Source organism: Opisthocomus hoazin, chromosome 28 (genome assembly GCF_030867145.1).
Source record: "Opisthocomus hoazin isolate bOpiHoa1 chromosome 28, bOpiHoa1.hap1, whole genome shotgun sequence".
NCBI classification, from domain to species: Eukaryota; Metazoa; Chordata; class Aves; order Opisthocomiformes; family Opisthocomidae; genus Opisthocomus; species Opisthocomus hoazin.
In genome coordinates this window covers 127,991-152,963 of record NC_134441.1, presented here as the reverse complement: position 1 = coordinate 152,963, position 24,973 = coordinate 127,991, and the positions used below count along the sequence as shown (strand labels likewise).

At 58.4% G+C, this 24,973-nt stretch overlaps 1 protein-coding gene across 1 annotated transcript; it reads right to left on the bottom strand.

Moving 5' to 3' along the window:
* Positions 1-3,978: 3,978 nt before the first annotated feature.
* On the bottom strand, positions 3,979-11,784 carry LOC142364631 (MAP kinase-interacting serine/threonine-protein kinase 2-like). The gene is given in 14 exon segments (XM_075444544.1): positions 3,979-4,097; positions 4,100-4,248; positions 4,518-4,561; positions 4,667-4,831; positions 4,925-5,125; positions 6,646-6,741; positions 6,893-6,948; positions 7,277-7,381; positions 7,471-7,544; positions 8,071-8,150; positions 9,133-9,230; positions 9,376-9,523; positions 9,617-9,655; positions 11,737-11,784. Coding segments are annotated over 14 exon segments (1,422 nt in total).
* Positions 11,785-24,973: the final 13,189 nt, after the last annotated feature.

Below are 24,973 nucleotides of genomic sequence, written 5' to 3'. Positions count from 1 at the left end.
TGGCCTTCTTGAACCTCATGAGGTTCACACAGGCCCACTTCTCCAGCTTGTCCAGGTCCCTCTGGACGGCATCCCGTCCTTGTGCCGTGTCAGCTGCACCACTCAGCTTAGTGCTGTCTGCAACCTTGCTCAGTGAGAACTCGGTCTCTCTAAGTCATTGATGAAAATATTAAACAGTGCCGGTCCCCGTGCAGACCCCTGAGGGACACCACTTGTCACCACTGTGCATTTGGACATCGAGCCATTGACCACCACCCTCTGGTTGCAACCTTCCAACCAACTCCTTATTTACCTGAACGGTCTACCCGTCAAATCCATACCTCCCCGATTTAGAGAGAAGGATGTTGTGGGGGACCGTGTCGAAGGCTTTACAGAAACCCAGGTAGATGACATCCCCTTGTCCGCTGATGCAGTCGCTCCACCATAGAAAGACCAACCACTAGGTTGGTGAGGCAGGACCTGCCCTTGGTGAAGCCATGCTGGCTGTCTCAAATCACCTCCCTGACCCCACCTGCCTTAGCATAGCTGCTAGGAGGATCTGTTCCATGATCTTCCCAGGCACAGAGGCGAGGCCAACAGGTCAGTAGTTCCCAGGGTCCTCCTTTCTACCCTTTTCAAAAAAGGGCACCATGTTTCCCATCCTCCAGTCACCAGGGACTTCATGTGATTGTCATCACCTTGCAAATATGATGGAGAGTGGCTTGGTAACTACAGCAGCCAATTTCCTCAGGACTCTGGGATGCATCTCATCAGGTCCCATAGACTTATGTCTGTTCAGGTTCCTCAGGTAGTCACGAACCTTTCCTCAGAGTGGGGGGGGCTTTGCCCCTCCGGTCCCCGTCTTGCAGTCCATGGACTCAGGACAGGCAAGGAGAGAGGCTGCCAGTGAAGACTGAGCCAAAAAAGTTGCTGAGTACCTCAGTCGTCTCCTCGTCTGTTGATACGGGGTCACCACTCTTGTTCATCAGGGGGGTACGCTTTCTTTAACCTTCCTTTTCTGGCTGGCGTACCTGTAGAAGCCCTTCTGGTTATTCTGTGCATCCCTTGCCAAGTTCAGCTCCAGCCACACCCTGGCCCTCCTGACCCCGTCCCTGCACAACCGGGCAGCATCCCTATACTCTTCCCAAGACACCTGTCCCTGCTTCCACTGCCAGGGCAGTTCCCTCTTGCCCTTTGGTCTGACCAGACGGTCTTGGCTCAGCCATGCCGGTCCCTTCCCTTCCTTAAAACTTCTCTAGAGATGCCGACCCTGGCCCGCACGCCGGAGCTGCCAGGAGCTCGCCAGCCCCGCGGCACAGGTCCCCTCCAGACCCCGAGTGCCACGCCAGGAGCGCCGGGTCCAAAACCGACCCCCCCGAGCCGCAACGCAAAGCCAAGCCTGGGCCGAGCGACCAGCGAAGAGCTCGGATGCTCGCCGGCACGTCCACCGCCTCGCCGCAAAGACCCGGCCGAGGATGCCCACGCGTGGGCAACGCGCCCACGGGGACGAGCTCCGGCCCAGCGCGCGGCCCCCCGGCCACGCACCCGCCGCAGGCAGAGCGTGTACTGCATTTCTCTGTGGAAGAGCTCGGCCTTACGCACGGGAAGAGAGGGAAATTCAGTCTGCCAACACCAGCACGGGGGCCAAAAAAACATGGGAGAGACTTCCCCCTGCCATCCCCTTCCCGAGATTTTTTTCTTTTTTAAAAAAGGCTGCGGCGTGCAGCATTAACAACAGCTTCCACAACACCAGCTCAAGGCACCGCGTACTGTACAGCGTTCGGTATTTCTTACTATAAGACAATAAGGAATTATCGACAACTGATAAGACAAAATAAGCTATAAAAAGTAACAATGTACAATCAAGATGGATTTCTTTTTTTTCCTTTAAAGGAGGCTTCTCTGGGGTGTCGCGGTGCCTGTGCTGGGGGTCTCCCCTCGCCGCTGCCCTGCTCCTCCCCACCCTGTGTGGTGGGACCGGGGGCACCCAGGGGAGAAGGCAGAGGCGGTTTTGGGGGGAGCACCCTCCCAACCCACCGACGCCGCTCGGCAGAAGGGCCGGGAAGGGCCAGAAAAGACGGTCCCTGCCCCAAGCTCCATCAACACCCGAGATCACCATGTCCCAAGCTCACTCACACACACCTCCCTGAAACAAAAAACAACAGATATTGCATAGTTTTGCTGTCAGCAGTCTTCAAACAAAAAGGAGAACTTTGTTTTGCTTTCAGAGACAGTGACTGTCCTCGGCTGAAGACCTGGGGGGAGTCTCTTCCCCGGCTCACAGCAAGCTCCCAAAGCCTTCCCCTGTGCACGCCATGGGCCGAGGCTGCTTTTTCAGAGTATACAGCTCAAAGCATTCAGCTGGAAGGGAGAGGAGATCGCTAATGAAGGGGCACCCTCCCTCCCGGTGAGGCGCGGGGACGGCGGCGGGCGCAGCTCGGTGGCACGACGCGCGGCAGGCAGCGGGGCTTTGCCCCTCCGGCGTGGTGCCAGGGGGGGTTCGGACGAGCTGGAGGCCAGCCCGGCCCCCAGCACGGGCGCTGCTGGCTCACCCGGACAGATCCGGCCCCGCTCCGCAGAAACCAGCCAAGGGCCTCGTCCCAGTTCAGCACCCCCAGGCCCTCCCCCGCGAGCATTCCCTCCCTTCCCCAAAGCAAGCTCCGAGGAAAGCGTGACTCCATGCATGAACACACATGAACACGGATGCACACACATGAACACGCATGCCCAGCTCTCCCCAGCCACCCGTCCCACCCTGCACTGCCGCCGCGACCCCAAACCCTCCGGCCCCGCATCCCGAGCCCTTCCCAAGCTGCTCCCCAGTGCCGTGGCCCTCGGGTGCTGCCACCAGCCCGGCCGCTCGCCCACCGGCACATCCTGGGGCACTCGGCACCCTCGGCACCCCCAGACCCTCCGGCCACGGCAGCCTCGGGGACAGCTCGAAGCCACGCCAGGTCACACTGCCCTGCAACGAGTCCCAGTGCTCTTTAAAGGGGGGTCCTTCCCTTCCCACAGAGCACCCCGCTATTCCCGCAGGGGTAATATTTTCTGGCTGCTCCAGCCCCCCTGGAGACCTCATCCTGCCCTGCACCTCCACCAGCCACTGGTGAGCCCCCCCCTCCACAAACAGGGGTGCAACGCCCGACCCAGCGCAAGAGCACGGCCCCAGGCGCCTGAGCATCCCCCCGGCTCTGACCTTACCCCCGGGGAGCCGCCGGCCGGAGCGCGGGGGGAAAGGAAGACATTTCTCCATGCCCTGCAGAAAAGCACAGCTAGCAGTTTAAAAACATTAAAAAAAAAAAAAAAAAAAAAAAAAGAAAAAAAAGGGGTGCACAGCTTACTCTGAAAGCAGGCTGCCGAGGAGAGAGGGCGGCTCAGTGGGACGGGGAGCTGCTCCCTCGCTGGCACCGTCTCTCCCCGGCCCGAGCTGCTCCCTGCCCGCCGCAGCCCCTCGAAGCGCAGCCGCGGATGCCCCCGAGCACGGGACGGCGGGGGTCCCTGCGCCCGGGAGATGCCTCCCAGACCCCCGGGAGGGGGGGTTTGTGGGATCGACCCCAACATCGGAGAAAGACCCGCAGCTCCGAAGGGAGGGACGAGGTTAAAACGCAACTCCCGTTGTCGAAAACGCGACCGAGGGCCTTTTGTTCACAGCATGAAATGAGCTGAACTCGGCAAAGCGGCCGCGGATACAAAGAGTCCTTTGGTGTCAGGGAGGGAGGAAAAAATCTCAGAGGAGAAACCAAGAGTCGGGGAAACAAAAGTCCGTGTGTCAGTCAGATGTCCTGGGTGAAGCAACCTTAATGATTTAATACCTTAAAAAACAGATCTTCAAGAAACCCTCCCAACCCCAGACCTACAAGATCAGCAAAACCCTGGAAACCAGCCACAGGGACGAGTCCTGATCTTGTCACTAGCCAGAAATGGTGGGGGCTGGGGGGGGAGGGAAGAAAGAAGGAGGATGGGGGGGACGTGGGGTACAGCAGGTCCGAGGGGTGCAGCTCACGCTTGGTCAGCCACCAGGACCACGGGGGCTACCAGGTGCTGCCCAGCAGCCACCGCCTTGACCAGGTTGCACTTCTGCCACTGCTTGGCCACCAGCTTGGACTCAGGAGGGGGTAGAGCTGCATGGCCCATGAGGTAGCACTGATGGTGACGGGCCGTGCTTCCTCCTCCGCCTCCTCTTCCTCATCCTTGTCACACCATGTCAGCTGGCGGCTGACGGCGACGGCCTCTGCGGCGAAGGAGGTGAGCTCTTTGGCACTGCTCTTCCTGCGGGGAGAAAGCGGCTCAGGGTGGGATGCGGGGGGCTGGAGGGAGGTTGGGGGGCAAATATCGGGGTGTCCCCTCACGCGCATGCCACGCCAGATGGGTCAGGCACCAAAAACACGGCTCCAGCCCGAATCACGTGCTGCAACCGCTGCCCAGATGGCGAGAGCCGCAGCCAAGCAGAGCTGAGAGCAGCTCACTGGGGAGAGGAGCCAGGATTTGGGGGGCTGGAATGTGTCCCCCACCCCCACCCCAGGGCCACCCACGCTCACCTCTGCAAGATGATGGGGGTCAGCAGGGTGTTATCCAGGGCACACTGCAACGAAACGCAGCCAGGTCAGAGCCAAGCACCCCGCAATGGGGTGTCCCCCCACCCCGGCATTGGGGAGTGGAGGGGGGGAGGGGGGGCAGCAGCACTCACCCCCTGCACCCAGGGGTGCTCCAGGACCTGGGCCGCACTGAGCCGCTTCTTGGCATCTGTCACCAGCAGCCTGGAAATGAGATCTTTGGCCCCAGAGGAGATGTGCGCCCAGTCCTTGTCGGGAAACTCGTACTTCCCTTCCTGGATGCTCTCCAAGAGCATCACCTGGGTGGGGGGGTAAATAAAAAAGGGGCTGAGCTGGGAGGGGTGCTGCCAAACCAGCGGCGGGTTTCGGCACTGCCGGGGTCCGCCACGCACCTCGCAGGTGTAGCACGACTTGCCGCTGTCCCAGTCGCAGCTGGAGCTGCAGCGGCCCACGAAGGGGGGGTACCCGCTCAGCATGAAGTACAGGACGACGCCCAGGCTCCACAGGTCGCAGCGCTTGTCGTAGGTGGGCGCATTCTTGTTCCTGTAAAAATTTTCCACCACCTCCGGGGCCATGTACTCGGGGGTGCCGCACTGCGGGGAGAGGCGGGGGTGAGCCCCAAAGGACAGGGGAGCGATGGGGCAGAGCTGAGAGACAGGGACGGGGGGGTGTCTGCCAGAACTAAGGGGCTACCCCCTCCAAAATGAGGGTGCAGACACGGCCGCTTCCCGGGTTTGGTCCTGGCAGGGCAGATCATCCCGGCCAGGTTTCCCATCGCCACGCGGGGGATGTCACAGCCCTGCCACCCCGAAAAAAATAAAACCCTAAAGGGGTGCAACACCCCCCCGGACTGCCCCCCAGCACTGCCGCCACCGGGCCGGCTCAGCGGGGCAGCGTCCGTCCCATCGCCCGGGACATGGCGGGCGGGCGGCGGGGACGGAGCCGGCTCTGCCTGTTCCCCCGCCTGACGCGGGCAGGGCCGCCGCAGCGGGCGCCGGATCCGGTGCCGGAGGAGTTAACGCTGGCGCGAGGAGAGAGCCAGCAGTCCCGTTCCCCCATGGTTCCCCCACAGCTCCCGGGGCTCTGGGGCTTTCCAGCGCACGTGACCCGACCCGCAGCCCGCACCACCTCGTGACCAGGGGAGAGCAGAGCTGCAGCCAGCAGATAATCACCCCGTAACATAACGAGAGGCCTCCAAACGAGACGCCTCGCCGGCCTCGGCAGCTGATGCCACCGCAAGAAGAAGAAAAACACCCACGCAAGCCCAACCCGCAGCACCCTGCATGGGCTTCCACCCGGCAGGGACCACAGCACCCACCCCCCTCTGCCCCCGCTGCTGAGAACGGGAAACTCGGGACACCTCAGAAATTCAGGTCCTCCCCCTGGGGGAGGGGAAACGCGGAGGAACGGGGGGGGGGGGGTGTTTTGGCCCCCCCTCTGCTGTTGGGCACCCCGCGTGGGCCAGGGTCTGCCCCCCCCCAGCACGTGAGCACCCTGGAAACACCGTGAGCACCCCGAAAACAGCGGGGCACAGGGCAACACCTGCGCGGGGGGGGGCCCTGCTGCTGGTGATAAGGGGAGCAGGGCTTTCTGCAGGGGGAGGCAGGCTTGGTATGTGCCCCCCCCCAAATGTGAGACAGCTCCTTGCAACGCAGGGGCACCCCAGAAGCTTTCGGGGTGCCCACCCTGCAGGGGCTGCACCGCACGCAAGCAGCCCCAGCCCCCTCTCACCCACAACCGGAGTGGGGGGGATCACAGTGGCCCCCCCAGCCCCTCACCTGACCCACTTCTCCCCGAAAGCGCAGCCTCTGCACAGCTGCCTCCGCCGGGGCCGGCAGTTGCTAAGGCTCACGGCAGCCCGGGCTCTGCGCCAGCCCCCCCTGCGCTGCCCGGCCCCCCCGCGTTACAGAACCGCATCTCGCCCACCGCCGCCGAGGGGGGTCCCGCAGCGACGGGAGCGATGAGCAGCGGGGGGCTGCACGCAGCCCCAAAGCCTGGGGGAGCCCCACCAGGGACATTCCCCCCTCCATGGACATTCCACAACACCCACCCCTCCCCCAGCACCCCCCCCATCAACATTATACCCCCCCTGCCCCATGGTCTGCACGCTTACCGGCGAGAGCAGCTCCGGGGTGGAAATGGGGGAGCAATTCCCCTTCAGTTTGATGCCACTTGCCAGGCCGAAGTCACAGATCTTCACCGGGGAGACCTGGGGAGGGGGGGAGCAGCGGTCAGTGACCCCCCCCAGCAGCCCCCGGGTACCCTCAGCCCCGCGTTCGCGCCCCAGCTGCCGCAGCAGCATCCCCCGCGGGGAACCAGGGCCCCCCCAGCCCCGGCACCACCCCCTGCTCCCCGCTCACCTGGTCCAGGCGCTCGCACAGAATATTTCCCGGTTTTAGATCCCTGTGAGCAATTCCTGGGAGGGGGGAGAAGAGCCGATGAGTGGAAAAGCCTGCCCCCCCCCCTCCAAGATTTCCACAGCAGAAGGTCTGGGGGTGGCGCAGGGACCCCTCCCTCCCCACCCCAAATCACCGCCCGCGTCATGGCGAAGGGCACAAATTGCTGCTGGCCCAGAGTCCCGGCCAAACCGGAGGAGCAGACTCCGCACCACGACAACACGACGCAGCCGGGCCTGACCCTGCGCGCCCGCGGCCTGCACCGGCCCCTGCTCCCTGGGCAGGAGGGGGGGGCAGCACCCCCCGGCTGGGGGGGGCACGGCTGCACCCCGGGGTGGCTCGGCTCACCTCTGCTGTGCAAAAAGTGCAGGGCGCTGGCGATGTCCCGCACCACCGTGCTGGCCTCCAGCTCGTTCAAGCGGCTTCTCTGTTGGATGTGGGTCAGGATGGAGCCTGCGGCCGGGCGAGAGCGGAGTGGGGGCTCGTGGGTGTTGGGGGGGCTCCTGCCGCCCCCGCTCCCCCCGCCCCGGCACCGCACTCACCTCCCCTCATCTTCTCAAGCACCAGGTAAAACCTCTCCTCCTCCTCGAAGAACTCGATCAGCTGCAGGATGTTCCTGCGGGGACAGCGGCGTCAGCCTGGCATCCCCCCAAAAAGATCGCGGGGTCCCCCCCTCCCCGCAGCCCCCCACCCCACACGGCTCCCCGGGGCAGGGCCAACGGAGGAGAAAATCGGGTTTCCAGCGACTGAAACCACGCGGCTGGGGCCCCCAGCCACATTCCAGTGGGGAGAGGGGCTTCCAGCGCCGGGCCCCGCTCCCTAATTGCTCGCAGACCCTCCTGGCTCGCTCGCCCCGCTCCAGAAACAGCCCCGCTCAGCCGCTCTCCGCGGCGGGACGGCGAACGCCGCGGCGGCAGCTCGGCTCGCCCCTCGGCACCGCTCCAACTCGGCCGCCGCGGCCCCGTCGTCATGGCAAGCGGCTCCACGTCGCCTCGGGATGCTCCCGGCGAGGCCACGCGGAGGGAGAGCCGCGCAGGAGGGCGGCCTGCCTGCCGCCCATGGGTGTCTCGAGCGCCAGCCCGGTCTCAGCCCGCGCCCTGTGCCCACGGTGGGGGATGGGGACGGCGGCTGCCCTGCGGTACCTGTGTCCCTGGCACAGATTCAGCATCGCCACCTCCCGTAAGACCCCGCCGCAGACGTCGAACTGGTGCTTCTTGATGATCTGCAAGGCAAAGCAGGCGAGACTCAGGGAGAGGCACCGCTGCTGGGGAGGGACCGGGGCCAGCAACCACCGCGCCCCAACCCACCCGGCGCTGGGGACCCCCGGGGCCAGGCAGAGGCAGGCGGGGGATGCCCGAAGGGGTTAAAGAAGCAGAACAGGCTGTTCCCGGCAGCGGGGCCAAGCCGCTCCCTCCCGGGGCCCGCAGCCAAGGCGAGCTCTGCGGCCGAGCCCCGGCGCAGCCGCCCCGGCAGCGGAGCACGGCCCTTCGCCCCGCTGGGCGCTGGCACAGTGGGTGCCTGGTGGACGTGCCATGGGGTGAGCAGGGGGTCTCCACCCACGGGGGAGAGCTGGGTGGTCCCACTGACCCCCAGCCCTTTGGGGCACACTGAACACCCAACCACCATGCAGCCCTCCCCCTGCCTCAGTTTCCCTCCTTGGGCACCCAAAAGGGGAAGCCAAGTGCCCCTTGCGTTTGGACACAGGGCCTGTCCCAGCCCCCCCACGCCGTGACTGGGAGCCTGTGGGGTGCAGGGATGCGGCACCACCATCCCCAACCCCAAAAGCAGCTGGCTCACCCCCTGACCCCTCCATTGTTCGCGGGGGCACGAAGACCTCCCTGAGGCGAGCGGGGGCTGGCCACCCTGCCGCACCACATGCCCCTGCTTGCCCCAAGTCCCTAGACGCGGCGCAAGCGTTAATTTAATCTCGCGTCTGCCCTAATTTACAGGGATAGGAGCGTGGCTAAGGGGGTTGACCAAGGTCCTGCAGCTGGGCGGTGGCAGAGGACAGCGTGCCACCTGCGTGGCCTGGCCCTGCCCCGCTCCTGCCCCTCTCCATCCCCTCTACCCCGTGAAACCGTCGTCCTGTGCCAGCTCCGCACAGCCAGGAGAGCCAGGAGCCCAGGATGTGGAGGGCAGAAGGGGAAACTGAGACAGGGGGTGGGCAGGAGCCGGCTCTGCAGCCCCAAGCCGCAGAGCTTTACCTTCACTGCGTACTCCTTGTTGGTGACGAGGTTAACGCAGGACTGGACTCTGCCTTGGGCCCCTTCTCCCAGCACCTCGTCGTGCAGCCAGTAAACATCTGGCAGGAGAGAGGGCGCCTGAGCTGCCGGCCCCACCGCGGCACGGGACACCACAGCTGTCCCCGAGCCTGGGGACACCAGGAGGGCCCCAGCCCTGCCGCAGCCCGGGGGGGACCCCTGGGGTCCCTGGGCAGCCCCGCTCACCTTCGAACCTGCCGGAGAAGCTGTCGGTGGCTCTGCAGTGCTGCTTCTTGTTCCTTTTCTTGGTGCTGGGGATGTCGATGGGCTGACTCAAAGGCACATCTGCGCCGGAGCAAAGCCACTGGCCTGAGTCACCCCCAGCCACCCTGCGCTCCCCCCAGCATCGCCACCCCTGGGACAGCCCCTCAACGCCTTCGGGGGAATGCAGAGGGCCGACATCCCGAGGTCCAGGGCACTCGAAGACGGGCTCCAGGTCAAACGCCAGCTCGAAGGGGTTTTGTTCCTGCAAGGGCCAAGAACACGAGTGAGACGGCAGTCGCTGGACCAGCCGCCGCCGCCCGCCCGGCCCAGGCACGCCGCTGGCCTTGGCACACGCTCTGCTCGTGCAGGGCACCGGCTCACGGCACTGCTGCCAGAGGGATGCAGCAGAGCCGGAGGAAGAGGAGGAGGAGGAGGAGGAGGAGGAAGGGTTTGACCACGTCTCCTGCCGGGGATGTTGCCGCGGGGTCATGCCTCTGTGCCAGCAGCCCCAGGCCGGCACGCGGGCGATGATGAGAGGGACTGGGGCTGCGCGTACCAACCCAGCCCCGAACATCCACCCTGACCTGAACTACAGCGAGGGGGGGAGGACGAAGAGCCACAGGGCAGGACGGGCTCTGGAGCCACTGCACCGCGTCCTCCCACCTCCCCGCAAGGTCACGGGGGGCCGGAGCCCACTCAGCGCCGCTCCGGTGAGCGCCGTGCCCGTGGCTGCGTGATGCCTGTGACCTGGCAGGATCGGGCCCCGCTCCCAACCCTCCCTGCACCCCGCATGGGTGATGGGTGTGGGAACCACTGCCTCCCCCACCCCAAACCCAGCGCCTCCGCCCCCAGCACCCCAAAGGGGACATGGGGAACTTCAGCCCCCCCCGAGCCACCCCACCGCGGGACGGGGCAGTGCTGGGGGCACCCGGCCGCGAGGCGAAAGGGCCCCGTCCTCCGCGGGGTTACGAAATCTGTTTGGGTGGAGGCAGCAGCTCCCGGCGGCGTTCCCCAACCCGCCCCGGTGCCCCGGTGCCCGGGCCGGCTGCCAGCCCCAGCGCGGCGCGGGAGCAGCCAGCCCCGGCCACCGCCGCCAGAAACAGCCCGAGAGCGCCTGTTTGCTGCCGGGGCGGCTCTCGAGGGGCCGGGGGGTCCCCATCGCGGTGCAGGGATGCCACGAGCATCTCCCCCCAACCAAGCACCACTCCTGATGCCTGAAAACGCTCCTGCGCAGCGTTTGGCCAGATTCCCCCCTCACCCCCCTAAAAAAAGTCAGTATCAGGGTTTGCGGAGTGCGGTGTCACCCTCCAGCCCCCCCCAAGGCCCCCATGTCATGGCGGGGATGAGCGGCTCGGGCCCAAGTCCCTGCACCACGGGCAGGATGAGGCCTCCCGGGGGGGGGCACCAGGGGTGTACACGGGGGACAGGGGGCCCTGCCCGCTGCCGCAGCACCGGCGCACAAAAGGTTTGGGGGATGGGACACACAGGGCAGACGCTGCGCGGCGGCTCCGGCAGCGCATCCGAGGTGTCCCCCGTGTCCCCCCCGTCCTGGTCCCCAACCACCCGGGGTGGGGGAACGGAGGGGGGGATGGAGGGGGGGATGGAGGGGGGGCCCAAACCCCAGCCAGAAGTCCTCAGAGCAGGATTAGGTGTCAGCTAAAATAAGCCGGGCAGGTTTCGGGTGAGGTCCCAGCATCCCTCGCAGCCCCGGGAGCCAAACTAAACAAAGCTCCCACGAAGGTGCCCGGCTGACGAGAGCGTTTGGGGGACCCAGACCCCCCCCTCGCACCCCCCTCGCCTGACAGTGACCGGGAGGCACGGGGGTCCTGGTGCCCTGGCTGCAGACCCCCTGCCAGGATCTGGCCCTCGCACAACAGGTCCCGGGCTGGGCCCGGCAGCCCCCCACCCCCTGCTCGCAGACGTGCGGTGAATGAGTGCAGCTGGGGGGGGGGGGGGGAACATGCAGCCCACCCTCTGACCCACCCCACGGGGGACACCCGTGGGAGCTGCAGCGGGGTGAGCAAAGCCTTGCTGTGGGGGGGGGGGGGGTGTGTGGAGTGTCTGACCCCCCCTCGGGGAGCACCCCGACCCCCGGGCCGGCGGGACATGGGGGTCCTGCGGCCCGGGTTGGGTGGCATCACCCTGGGCGCTCCCCTCTCTCCTCGGGGGGGGGGGGGAAAGGGGAGGTCGCTGATGTGTGTCCGTGCCCCCCCCCCCACCCCGGGCAGGGGATCCAGCCGCCGCGGACCCGCACCCCAACCCCGCACCCTCCCATCCCCCCCCGGAGCACCCCAAACCCCTACCCCCTCCGGAGCATCACGGGGGCGGGGAGCACCCCCTTACCTTGAAGGAGCGGTGGAAACCGGGGATCTCAGATTCCTTCTGCACCATCTTGCTGCGGGCAGGGGGAAGGGAGAAACAAGGGAGGGGCGCGGGGTAGGAAAAAGCCCAACCAACCAACCAACAAAAACAGGAAAATAAACCGGGAGGGGGGGGAGGGATGCAGAGGGGCGGGCAGAGCCATCGGGGGGGGGCCGAGGGTAGGCCGAGACCTGTGGAGAGAGGAGACCGGGGGGGGCGGGTGTCAGGGGGCTGTGGCCCGCACGGGGCCCGCACGGAGCCCCCCTGGTCCCAAAACCCCCCCGGCGCTCACCGGCCCCGCAGAGCCGCCGCTGCCGGGGGTACCGCAGCCCGCTCCGCTCCGCATCGCTCCGCACCGCCGGGAGGGGACGTGCCCCCGCCCCCCCCCCGCAGCTTTATGGCGGCGGCTCCGCCCCCACGCCCCGCCCCCGCCGTGTGACACCGCCCCCCCGCGGGGACACACCCCCACCCCACCCCCCACGCTGCGCCCAGGGGCGGGGACCCCCACAGCCCCCCCCTGGCTGCACCAGGCGGGGTGCGGGGAGCCCCACGGACACCCCCTGGGTTCCCCCCCCCCCACAGCCCACACATGTCACGAGCGGGGCGGTGCTCAGCCGCGAGGCCTGCGCGCGGCAGGGGGTCACAGCACAGCCCCCCCCACCCCGGCCCCACCCCGGCTGGGTGGCACCGTGGGAGCCTGTCACGGCGCGGGTGTCCCCCCCTCCCCTCCCCCCACCCCACGTATCGCTTGACGCCGACCCGGGCTCAGAACGCACGCGCCGAGCGGCGGCGCCTCGGCCAATGGCTGCGCATGACGTCACCGCCTGCACCGCCTATTGGCTGCTCGCCCCCTCCCGAGCCGCCATCGCCCCGCCCCCCCATGCCCCGCCCCTCCCGGGCACGGCGTCACGCTCCGCCCCCCTCCCCGCAGTTCGGGTGTGCCCCCCCCCCCCCAGAGTGCCAGTGGGGCCAGAGCGGGGGGGTCGGGACCCCCCAAGCCCCCCCAAATCCCGCGCCCCTCGCAGCCGGGGCAATCAGCGCCCTGCTCTACATTAGCGCTGCTAACGAGGGCGCCCCAATTAGCGACACTCCTGCTAATGCACCCCAGGATGCCATTGGCCTTCTTGGCAGCCAGGGCACGCTGCTGGCTCATGGTCAGCCTGTCGTCCACCAGGACACCCAGGTCCCTCTCCGCAGAGCTGCTCTCCAGCAGGGCCGCCCCAGCCTGTACTGGTGCCTGGGGCTGTTCCTCCCCAGGGGCAGGACCCTGCATTTGCCTTTGTTGAACCTCATCAGGTTCCTCTCTGCCCACCTCTCCAGCCTGTCCAGGTCACGCTGAATGGCAGCACAGCCTGCTGGTGTACCCACCACTCCTCCCAGTTTGGTGTCATCAGCAAACTTGCTGAGGGTACACTCTAACTCTTCATCCGGGTCACTGATGAAGAAGTTAAACAAGGCCGGGCCCAGTACTGACCCCCGGGGCACACCGCTAGTTACCGGCCTCCAACCAGACTCAGCGCCGCTGATGACAACCCCCTGAACTCTGCCATTCAGCCAGTTCTCAATCCACCTCACCAACCACTCGTCCAGCCCACACTGCCTGAGCTTCCCTAGGAGGATGTGATGGGAGACCGTGTCGAAAGCCTTGCTGAAGTCGAGGCAGACATCACCCACGGCTCTCCCCTCCTCTACCCAACCAGTCGTGCCATCGTAGAAAGCTCCCTGCACGCTCCTGGCCTGTCTGCACACTCACTGCACGCTTAATGCACACTTACCGCATGCTCCTTGCATGGTCACTGCTCACGCTCCACGCTCACGACTTGCTCCCTGTGCACGCCTGGCCTCTCTGCACACTCCCTGCACGCTCCCTGCACACTCAACTGAACCACGGAACCACGGAATGTTTGGGGGTTGCCAGGGCGCTCTGTGAGTCACGGAATCACGGAATGTTCGGGGTTGGAAGGGACCTCTGTGGGTCACGGAATCACGGAATGTTCGGGGTTGGAAGGGACCTCTGTGGGTCACGGAATCACGGAATGTTCGGGGTTGGAAGGGACCTCTGTGGGTCACCCAGTCCAACCCCCTGCCCAAGCAGGGTCACCCAGAGCAGGCTGCTCAGCATCACGTCCAGGCGGGTCTGGAATATCTCCAGAGAAGGAGACTCCACAACCTCCCTGGGCAGCCTGGGCCAGGGCTCTGTCACCCTCAGAGGCAAGAAGTTCTTCCTCGTGTTCAGCTGGAGCTTCCTCTGCTCCAGTTTGTGCCCGTTGCCCCTTGTCCTATCGCTGGGCACCACTGAACGGAGTTGGGCCCTGTCCTCCTGACCCCCACCCTGCAGATATTTAGAGGCATTTCTAAGGTCCCCTCTCAGCCTTCTCTTCTCCAGGCTGAACAAGCCCAGCTCCCTCAGCCTTTCCTCGTAGGAGAGATGCTGCAGTCCCCTCATCATCCTCCTAACCCTCCTCTGGACTCTCTCCAGTAGCTCCTCATCTTTCTTGAACTGGGGAGCCCAGAACTGAACAGATCACTCCAGATGAGGCCTAACTAGGGTGTAGAGGGGAAGGAGAACCTCCCTCGTCCTGCTGGCCACACTCCTGCTAATGCACCCCAGGATGCCATTGGCCTTCTTGGCAGCCAGGGCACGCTGCTGGCTCATGGTCAGCCTGTCGTCCACCAAGACACCCAGGTCCCTCTCCGCAGAGCTGCTCTACAGCAGGGCCGCCCCAGCCTGTACTGGTGCCTGGGGGAGTTTCACAAACCAAGACAGAATGTCTACAACAGAAAGGAAGACCAAAAAGTGAATGTCAAAAAGTGAAAAACCGACAGAGATTAAAGAAACAAAGGAAAAATATAGAACAATACAAGTAAGTACTAAGGAATGACACAAAACTCTTGAAGAAAACCAGATTTGAAATCCTCACACTTCACACAAACATTAAAATAAGGAAGGAGATTAAGGAAGTAAAGGGCAAAACTTATAACCCATGGCAGCAAAGTAAATCCGCTGCAGAAACGCAATGTAGAAAGCAAGGGCACTCTGGAAACCCTTCGACTTAGAAAGAAACTTAACTAGGGAGGAAGATTAAGGAAGTGAAGGCAAAACCTAAAAACCTGAGGGCAGCACACGAACACAGACATAGCAAGGCTATGCAAAAAGCTAGAGATCTACAGCAAAACAAGCAATACCCACAAATACAGGCAATGATTTCAAAAACTTAGCCTTCAACAAGATCTCAGTAGGGAGGAGGATGAAGGAAGTGAAGGGACAAACGAAACAAAAGAGTGGCAGCAAACTAAAATGAGATATAGAAAGACAATGTAAAAGCCAAGGTTCTTAAGGTCCCAGTATTTAATGTCAATGTCTCTGTATTTCAAGGTCAGGACTGCAACAGTTCTGCTGTCTGTGGACACCAGTGAGAGATGACCTGCTTTTCATTCGTTCAGGCACTGCACCTACACTTAGTCACAGATCTGATTTTTTTTTATGTTTTCCTCTCCAAGATGTAATAGACAACAGGGCACTCTTTAAGTGAAGTTAAATAGCAGTTCTACTGATTTAAATACAAAAAGTTTTCGCCTGTGGTACATTCATCCACAAGAACTTTAACACCTCTTGATAGAAGGAATAATAAGAAACATGACACTTTACCAAACTAGCTGCAGTGGTATTTTCTAGTTTTAAACAAAGCACCTGTGTGGAAGTTGCAAGCTCTCCTTATAGATTAGCAAACTTAGCAAGGACAAGACTGTGACAAGAGCAGGAGCTGCGACCAAGAACCAGCGAAAAGCAGCTTTGCAGTTTTGCAACGAGATAGAACGAACCGAGCATGCGCAGCGCCCCGGATGTAACTCACGGGCAAATGAGGAAGACTACTGAAAGAGATGAAGTAACGACCTAAGACCACCAGAGACTACCCAGGAGCTCTAATACACCTGCTAAAGGAGAATTGGAATAGATTCATACGCTCTCGGAAATATAACGATTAATATGCATATTGTAGTTCTATTTAACCTGAAATTAAAGGGTGTTTGGCGCACACGTTTGGAGGAGAGATCCCCCCTGTGCCCGGCGCCGTAATAAAGGACACCTGGTTAACAGCATACATTGTACTGTTAGGTTATTACCGGATCTGTGAATCACTCTAACCAGCGTTTTCCCTCTTGACTAGAAAATGAAAATCTTCAACAGCAGATAGCCCTGAAATAAGCTTCAGTCAAATCTGGACCCAATACAGGGTGTGCGTTATGATATGCCACAGATCGGGACTTGACTCTTCAAAACAATCATGCACTAAGGAAAATTTTAGGTTGTTATGCAGAGTTTTAACTCGAGTCTTGGCAACCGCATTTGGGACATGAAAGGTATCAGCACTACAGTACTACGTGCAGTAGAGAAAACTGCTCTTGCAGTTCAATCCCAACACCGCATCCTCAAACAAACTGAAGCTGCTGTGTTTGAGCAACATGGGTGGAAATCTCACCTGCCACGCTGAAGTGACGCTGGGGTATTTCTTCACCTTGTAGTCTCTTTCCTCAGGCTTAGTGAATCTCTCCCAGAGTCTGAGGCAAAGCCCATGGATTTCTCCTGTTTGCAACAGGGGATGTCTGAGCCGTCACATGGTGGTTTGTTGTGGGGTACCACTTGTACCCTGGATTTGCCTTCATAAATGCATCCCTGTACTAGAAAGAAAAGGAAAACTTCCAGTCAGGTCACTCATGAGAATGCAGTATCCACAGGGCAACACAGTGCACTGCTTGTAATGGGATTTAAGACAGTAAAGAATCCTTAAATAGCTTGATTTTTAACAGTTTAATCACATGTTTAGAGTCTGACTGCCAACACAACCGAACAAAAGAAATACCATGATAGGAAGAGTTGTATTTCAAAAAGCGAGGTTTCTCTTTACCCACCTGAGGGTCTATCACCCAGAGCAGGCTGAAGTTCTGATCCTGCAAACTGCTCTCCACTGCTTCTCTGCTCACCTTGGCGAACAAGGACAGCTGTTCCCATTCTTTTGCAGGTACAATATTTCCAGTTTTACACTGCAGTTTCAATGAAATGAAGACATACATTTAGCAATACATGCAGAATGATGCTCCCAGAACAGGCAAAGAAATAAAACCTATGACCAGGATTACCTCATTTTCAGCAACTTCGGATACATCATCCCCGTGTTCCCACCAAAATGTACCACGCTGCATCAAATCAACCAGGAAAAAAAATCTTCAGGTAACGCTGACCCACACACACGCTGTATCTTCAGAACCGGGCGTCTGTATGAAACTTGCACACTCAGGGCTGCGACCCCTCCCCCCTCACCCCTTTTCTCTCTCCCTCAGCCCGGGCTGGGAGCTCACCTCACCAGGGAAGGACACCAGGGAAGGACACCAGCCTCACCGAGGGACAGGGAGGGGAGAAGGGAGCAGAGAGAAAGGCAACACACAGGGAGGGGAGAAGGGAGCAGAGGGAAAGGCAACACACAGAGAAGCAGCTCTGCCTTCCCTTGCTCAGCCCACAGCCCGCTGGTGCCTGTGCCCGGGGGCTCCGTCTCCGTCCCCTGCCCCTCCCCAGCTCTGGGCTCCCCCCCGGGGCTGCCCCGGCCGGGCCCGGCTCCAGCGGGGAGCTCCCCCCCGCCCCCCTCGCGTGGCCAGCAGGCAGCACAGCCCCCAGTGCCCGCCCCACGGCCCCGCTCCCCTCACGGGCAGCCCCACCCCTCACCTCAGCCGGGGCCTGGAGTGGATCCTGTCCCCGCCACACCAACATGGCCACCCAGCAGCCCCTGCCCCGGGCCTGCAGCTCCCAGCATGCCCCGGGAACCAACATGGCCACCCAGCAGCCCCTGCCCCGGGCCTACAGCTCCCAGCATGCCCCGGGAACCAACATGGCCACCCAGCAGCCCCTGCCCCGGGCCTGCAGCTCCCAGCATGCCCCGGGAACCAACATTGCCACCCAGCAGCCCCTGCCCCGGGCCTACAGCTCCCAGCATGCCCCGGGAACCAACATGGCCAGCAGCAGCCCCTGCCCCAGGGCAGGCCCCAGGACTACAGCTCCCAGCATGGCCCGGGGCGCCCCCCCACACCCTGCCTTCCACCCTCTGGAAGCCTTTTCTTTCTTTCCTAACAGCTGAGCATTTAACTGACTAAATCTCAGAGGTACTCTTGTTTCTTCTCAACAAAGCAGCCATCTCCATCTGCTCACATCTGCCAAGCACACATCCAGGCAGGCCAGGAGAGCACGGGGTCCCATCTGCTCCCTGTCCCTCACACAGCAAGGAGGGTGACAGCCACCAGCCCCTGTGAGCTGGCAGCTCGCCAACAGCCACCGCGCGAAGGGACACAGCCCCTGCTCAGACACCATGGGCCTCTGGAATGGCTTTCCAGAAAGGTACCCAGGAGAGGGACAAAGAAGGACCGAGCTTCTGCAAGATCAGAGCAGAATGAGAAAGCCCAGAGTGTAACTTGGCAACACTCCAAAAGTGAGAAAAGACACCAAACTCTTCTGAGGATGTCACATCATCTTGGCAGACCAGTGCCCTTGCCCACATGCCGACAGGACCCACCAAAGTCGTACTCCTGAGATTTTCACCATCTGTGGTGGAAAGCCACTGGGTTTAACTGACGCCTCCAGCCCTTGGGACAGACAGACAGACAGATGAGACGCTGTAAGGAAGAAAGAACCCCATGCTACGTCTACATCACCAAACGTCTCCAGGCACGTCAGACCTCAGCACGCTTCCCAGTTCCTCACAGCTCTACTTGGCTACTGCAGAAATAACTACTCCATAGCACTGCCCATGGCCGACAGCAGCCTGCTGCAAACTCCTTCCCGTAATTCCGCCCACTGAATACAGTCGTGTGTGCACACAGACAGGACCCAGGAAGGAGTGGCACAGCCAGGAACGGGATTTTTGCCAAACTTGACAAAGACACCCTGTGAAAATGACAGCCCTTCTGTCTGAAAGAGCAACAGCAGCTTTAGTAGCGGGGTGGGGAGGAGGGGAAGCTGAAAGAGATTCTGTAGCATTTTTCAGTACTTTCCCTTGGAACAGCTTGAATGAAATCAAGGTGCAATCATGCCTTGTGACTTTGGCCAATGAAATCCACTAAAACTTTGAGGAAATAGTTTATACTCTAAAAAAAAGCAACAACCAAACCAAACACCACAGTTGCATTTCTAGCAATTACTGGAACTCTCCTGACATAAATGTTGCACATTGCAAAGCTAAAGCACAGCCACACAGAGCTGTTTGGTGGTTGGAATAACCACCAAATAACACAAGAAGAGGAGAACATTTTGCAACTTCCAGCACTACAGCTGATTTTGATGGAGTCAAGAACTAAAGCAGCCACAACAGATGAAGGACATCATGTAACATCCATCATGTTAACACATGCAAAAACTTTAGTTACTGCGACGCTGGTTCAAAACTGGGTGCAGGCATGACACATCCCTCCATTGCTGCTGAAACCAGAGCTCCATCACTGCTCCAGGGTTTCCACCGTGTTCCTACACACGCGCTCCTGCACCTACCCAGCTGATAAACGATCCAGGACCATAAACCCAACCAGAACGAACAAAGAAAAGCGTGAATTTTAGTGGAAGATTTCTGATTTCTCTTTCAGCTGAACATCAGATGCTTCCGAAAAGGAAACGCTGGGGCAGACAGCCCTGTCACAAGAAACTCACCTCCACAAGCAGGAACAGTGACGGCTGCTGGCAAGCTTCCGTCGGATGAGTCGCATCAGACTGGCGATTACTGGAGGAAACCTGGAACAGGGAGAGGGGAGAAAAACACCTCTGGGTTACTCCGACATCATCCTCTGAAGGAATTGTGTCACACGGGACGCACTCGTTAACTGTCACAGCACATGTCACTAGCAGTCACATGCCAGCTCCTCGTTTTATTTCACGTTCCTGATTTCTGCGCTGCGTTCCTGTGCACTGCGCGGTGTGCAGCGTGTGCTGCGCTGTGGGATTCACTGCCCTGTCTGCTCTCTGTCGCGTTCCCTGTGCTGTGCTGCTGCGTTCTGTGGTACCGACTGCCCTGTGCCCACGGTCTGTGTGACACTGTCGGTGCTGTGCTGGCTGCTGTGCTGTGTGGGGCCCAGGGGGCGGGCCCCCAGCCCCGGGCCCAGGCCGCGGATTGGCCGAGCCAGCACTGGGTGGAGCCACCAATGGGAACCGCCCACAGTGGGCGGAGCCACCAACGCCCACCAATGGCCACCAGCGGGCACTGGCCACACCCGTCGGCACGGCGATGCCCAGGGACGCGGCAGCGCAGGCGCCGGCAGCGGGTGGAACGCGGCGTCCTTGGCTTCCCCGGGGCTGCCTGCGCCCGGCAGAGCCCCCGCAGCCGCCCGGCCCCAGCGCCTGTCCCCGCAGGCAACCGCCCGCCCGGGGTCCGGCAGAGGGGTGCGCGGGGCTGTTCCCGGAGGGGTGACAGCCAGCCGGCCGGGGTGCCACAGGCAGACGCGGGGCTCTGCCCGGGGGCCGAGCTGCGGGAGGGGGTGGGCAGGCGGAGGGGTGTCCGGGAGGGACCCCAAGCCGCGGAGCTGGGCTCTGCCGTCTGCGGCACGCACAGCCCAGCTCGGCGTGGGCACGGCCAGCGCGGCAGGGCCAGGGGCCGTCTGTGTGCCGGGAGCAAGGCTCAGTGGAGGGCTGGGCAGGGGCGGCAGCAGGGCACTGCTCGGGGCTGTCGGCGGAACCCTCCTCACCCTCCCAGGGACCTCGGTGGGATCGGGAGGAGGCCCCGGGCGTGTGGGTACGGCCCTGGTCAGCCGGCGGGACGGACGGAGAGGGCTTTAAGCGGGAATGGAGGGGTCGGAGGACACCCACGGGAGAGCTGGAGGTGAGCTCAGGGCTGCCACGGCGCTGTTTGGGACGGTGTGTGTTGTGTCCTGTCTTCTGTGGTGTGCGCTGTACCCTCTGCTGCGTGTTGGGTCTGCTGCATGGTGTGGAGTTTAGTGCATGATAAGGTATTTGTGGTGTGGATGGCATTTTGGATGGTGTGGATGGCATTTTGAACGGTACAGGACGCTATAGGATGGTAAGCCTTGTATGGTGCAGTGTGTGCTCCATGGCATGTATTGTGTGGTATGTATCGTGTATTATTGTATTTTGTATGGTATGGTTTCGTATCTGGTATAGTACGGTTTTTTATTTGGTATGGTAGGGTATTTTGTCTGGTAGGGACGGTATGGTCTGTACTGTAAGAATTGTATTCAGTTTTGTACTGCCCGTGTGGCACAGCGCTGGGCATGGTATGGGGTATGGTGCTGTGCTGTCTGCGTTACATTCTGTGTGGCGTCAGATTTTGCATTGCGTTCAATGTATGCACGGTGTGGTGTGTACAGCGTTTCTGTGCTGTGTATTTTGTACAGTGTGGTGTATTTTGTGGTTTTGGTGTTGGGGGTATGGTCTTGGGGATGTGGCATTGGGGTGTATGGTGTTTGGCATGAACAGTGTGCTATATATCGAAAGGCAAGTTTTGTTATGGTGTCGTATTGTCTGTGCTGTGTGGTGTGTATCTATTGTACTGTATGTGTTGTATATGTTGTGTGGTATGTATTGTGTCATAGAGTGTGTATCGTATTGTGTGCATTGTACTGTACCGTATTTATTTTATTTTTTGTATTACATCCTATCATGTATTTTCTGCTGTATTGTTTATTGTTTTGTGTAGTGTATTGTGTGTATTGTGTGGTATGGTAGGCATGGTACGGTACTGTGGGTATTGTTTTGTGTTTTGTGTATTGTAGGGCATTGTCTGCATCACGTTGTATGTTTCTAATTTGTATTTTATTTTTCTATTGCAATTGCACTGTATTTATTGTGTAGTATGCTGTTGTGCTCTATGCAGTGTGTTGTCTAACTGTTTCTATTGTATTTATTTTGGATGCTGTGCTTCGTTTTGCATTGTATTTCATATTGTATTATATGTATGGTGTGTAGAATACAGAATGGTACGGAATGTATGGTATGCGGTGTATTACACTGGGTTTTGTGTTGTACTGGGTTTGGTCTGTTCTGTGTGTTGTGTTGTGTGTATTGTGTGGGGTTTGATTCTCTTTTGTATTGCATTGTACTGTTTGTATTGTAAGTCTGGTGTTCTATTTTATGGTATGGCATTTATTTTATTATATGCAATGTATTGTAAGGTGTGGTATTTATTTTTTGTAAGTATTGTCTGTATTGTATGGTTTGTTTTTTATTGTATTTTATGTATTTTTTTTGTATTATATTGTAACATACGGTATGTAATGTATGGTATGGTAGTGTATGGTATGGTAATTTATGGTCTGACATTGTATGGTATGGCATTGTACTGTATTTTGCATTGAATTTTATGTATTTGATGTACTATACTGTATTTTATGTGTTTTCTTTAATGTATGTTACGGTATTTATTTTATTGTATGTATTCTATGTATTATTTTGGGTGTAGTACATGGCATGGTATTTATTGTATTGTATTTTCTAGTCCAGTGGGAATTGTGTTGTATGGTACGCATTGTATGGTATGGTATGTATGGTATGGTGTGCATTGTATTTTATGTTGTGCATTGTATCGATTGTATTCTATTTTATGGTATGTATTGTATTTTGCCTGCTGTAGGTGACCCTGCTTCGGCAGGTGGGTTGGACTAGATGACCCACAGAGGTCCCTTCCAACCCCTACTATTCTCTGATTCTGTGATTCTGTGATTGTATAGGTTGTACAGCCTGTAGGTACTGTATGTACTGTATGTTGTGTACACATTGTATTGCATTGCGCGGTGTGTATTGTCTTCTCTCTGTTGTGTGTTTTGTGCTGTAGGTACTGTAATTTCTTTTCTACTGTATTTTGTATTGTATTGTGTGCATTTGATAGTATGTAACATATATAGTGTGTGCTATAGTAGGTGTTGTGTTGCTTGTGTTGTATTTTCTATTGAATGTATGTGCTCTGTGGTTTTTGCGTTGCGTTGCATTGCATGTACTGTACGTCATGCTATGGCATCATTGTAATGCACGTGTTCCATGGTGTGCATTGTGTGTGTGGTGTTGTATGGTATGTACTGTAGGGCATGGTGTTGTATTTATTGCATTGTGCGTACTGTATTTTGAATTGTATTGAATTCTGTATTGTATTGTGGGGGTTTTGTATCGTATTTTATATACTGTATTCTACTGTACGATATTTATTGTATTGTACGTATTGTAATGCATTTTGCGTTGCAATGTATTTTGCAGTGTGTTTTATGTGTGGCGTGGCTTGTACCGTACAGCCTGTAGTGTATGGCTTGCACTGGACTTTGGTTTGTGTTGTATGGCCCTGCGGTATTGCAGGCTGTCTTGTACAAGAGTGCACACAACGTGTGCTGTATTCCATCACAGATCCACTGGCATAAGCGAGACACGGCGGAATGAGTCCCACAGCTGGAGTTCTGAGATGGAGGGCTATAGGCTCCATTGTACGTGTTCTATTTTGTATTGTATCGTATTTTTTTGTATCGTCGTGTTTCTATTGCATTGTGTGTAGCGTGTTTCATACAGTATTTTGTGTTATTCTGTATGGTATGGCATTTACAGTGTTGCATTTTGTAATGTGCTGTATTTTGTACAGTGAGGGTAGGTAGGATTGTCTGGTATGCACTGCATGTGTGGTGCGGTTTCCGTGGCACGGTTTGTAGGTATGGTAGGCATGGTCTGGTACTGTATGTTCTACTGTTTGTCTGGTACATACGGTATGGTATGGTATTTTGGTTGTGGGTATGGTATGGCATTGGGTACGGTACGGTATTGTTTTGAACGTCTTGCGTTACATTTTGCATTGTATTCCATTCTGCGTTGCATTTGTTGTATGTGTGAGGCATGGTATGGTACATACAGTGTTTTGTTTTGTAAGGTGTGGTGTCTTTTGTACTATGCAGTGGGTACGGTGTGATGCTGTGGGTATGGTATGGTACGGTATGCCATTGTATGGTCCTTAGGGTAAGCTACGGCATTGAGGTGTCTATGGTATGTATGGCTTTGTTTGGCGTGTATGGTATTGTATGCATGGTAGGTATGGTATTGACACAGGAGAAGAGTCAGAGATCACTCAGATCTGAGCTAGCAGTTAATTCATTCAGTTCTAATCACTACATTTCGGTATGCAAAATATTTAATAAAATACAGAAGGACTGGTGGTCAATACTCTGCTATCATCTGCTACACTGGAAGTCAGTATGGGAAACAACGACTATTGCGTAAGCTTACTAAGTGTATCTTAAATGTCACATGCATGCACAAAATGTCACTTACCAAGCCACCGGTGTGTGGGGTCAGGTCAGGGACCTCTCAGCCCCGAGGAGTGACCTTGGGAGATCCAGGGGAGGTCACGGCCATGCAGCCAGCTGCTGTGGAGGGAGAGCTCAGCGGACCCTGATGACTGCAGATACTTAACGGCATAAAGTGGTTGATTTGTGGTCAGATTTTCTGCTGCGTTCATGCAGTTTCGGTCCCTTCTCAGGCAAGTCTCCAGCCAAACCACTTTTTTTGGTTTGGGTGCTGAGCTCCCACTGACCGCTCACACAACAGGAGTAACTTTGGCCAGGCCGACTTGCTGAGCATCTGCGTGGACCAGAGTTCAGTTAGGTCAGACAGGAGGAGGGCATCCGTCACAGGTAGGGATGGTGTGGTCTGGTGTGGTGTGGTAGGGTACGGTATGGCACTGTATGGTACAGCATGGAAATGTATGGTACAGCATGGTATGGTACAATATGGCATGGCACTGTATGGTATTTTGCTTTGTGTTATACGCATTGCATTATAGTTTGCATTGGGTTGTATGTATTGTATGATATTTTGCACTGTATGGTACGGTATTAATTGTATTTCATGCATTGTGTGTGTTGTGTTGTACACACTGTATTGTATGGTGTGGCAGTTATTGTTTTGTATTGTGTTCTGTGGCATATTGAATGTCTTTGTGTTGTATTTTGTACTGTATGGTATGTATTCTACAGAGTGTATTGCACTGTGTATCGTATGTATCATATGACGTTATCGTATTTATTGTATGTATTGTATTGTATTGCACTGTTTGTGCTCTTGGATTGTATCTACTGTACTGTATGCGTTGTATTTTATGAACCGTGTGGTATTGTAGGGTATGGTATGTACGTAGCTTACTCTATGCAGTGAATTGTATGTACTGCACTGCATTGTCCTGTATGGTATGTATTTCATGATATG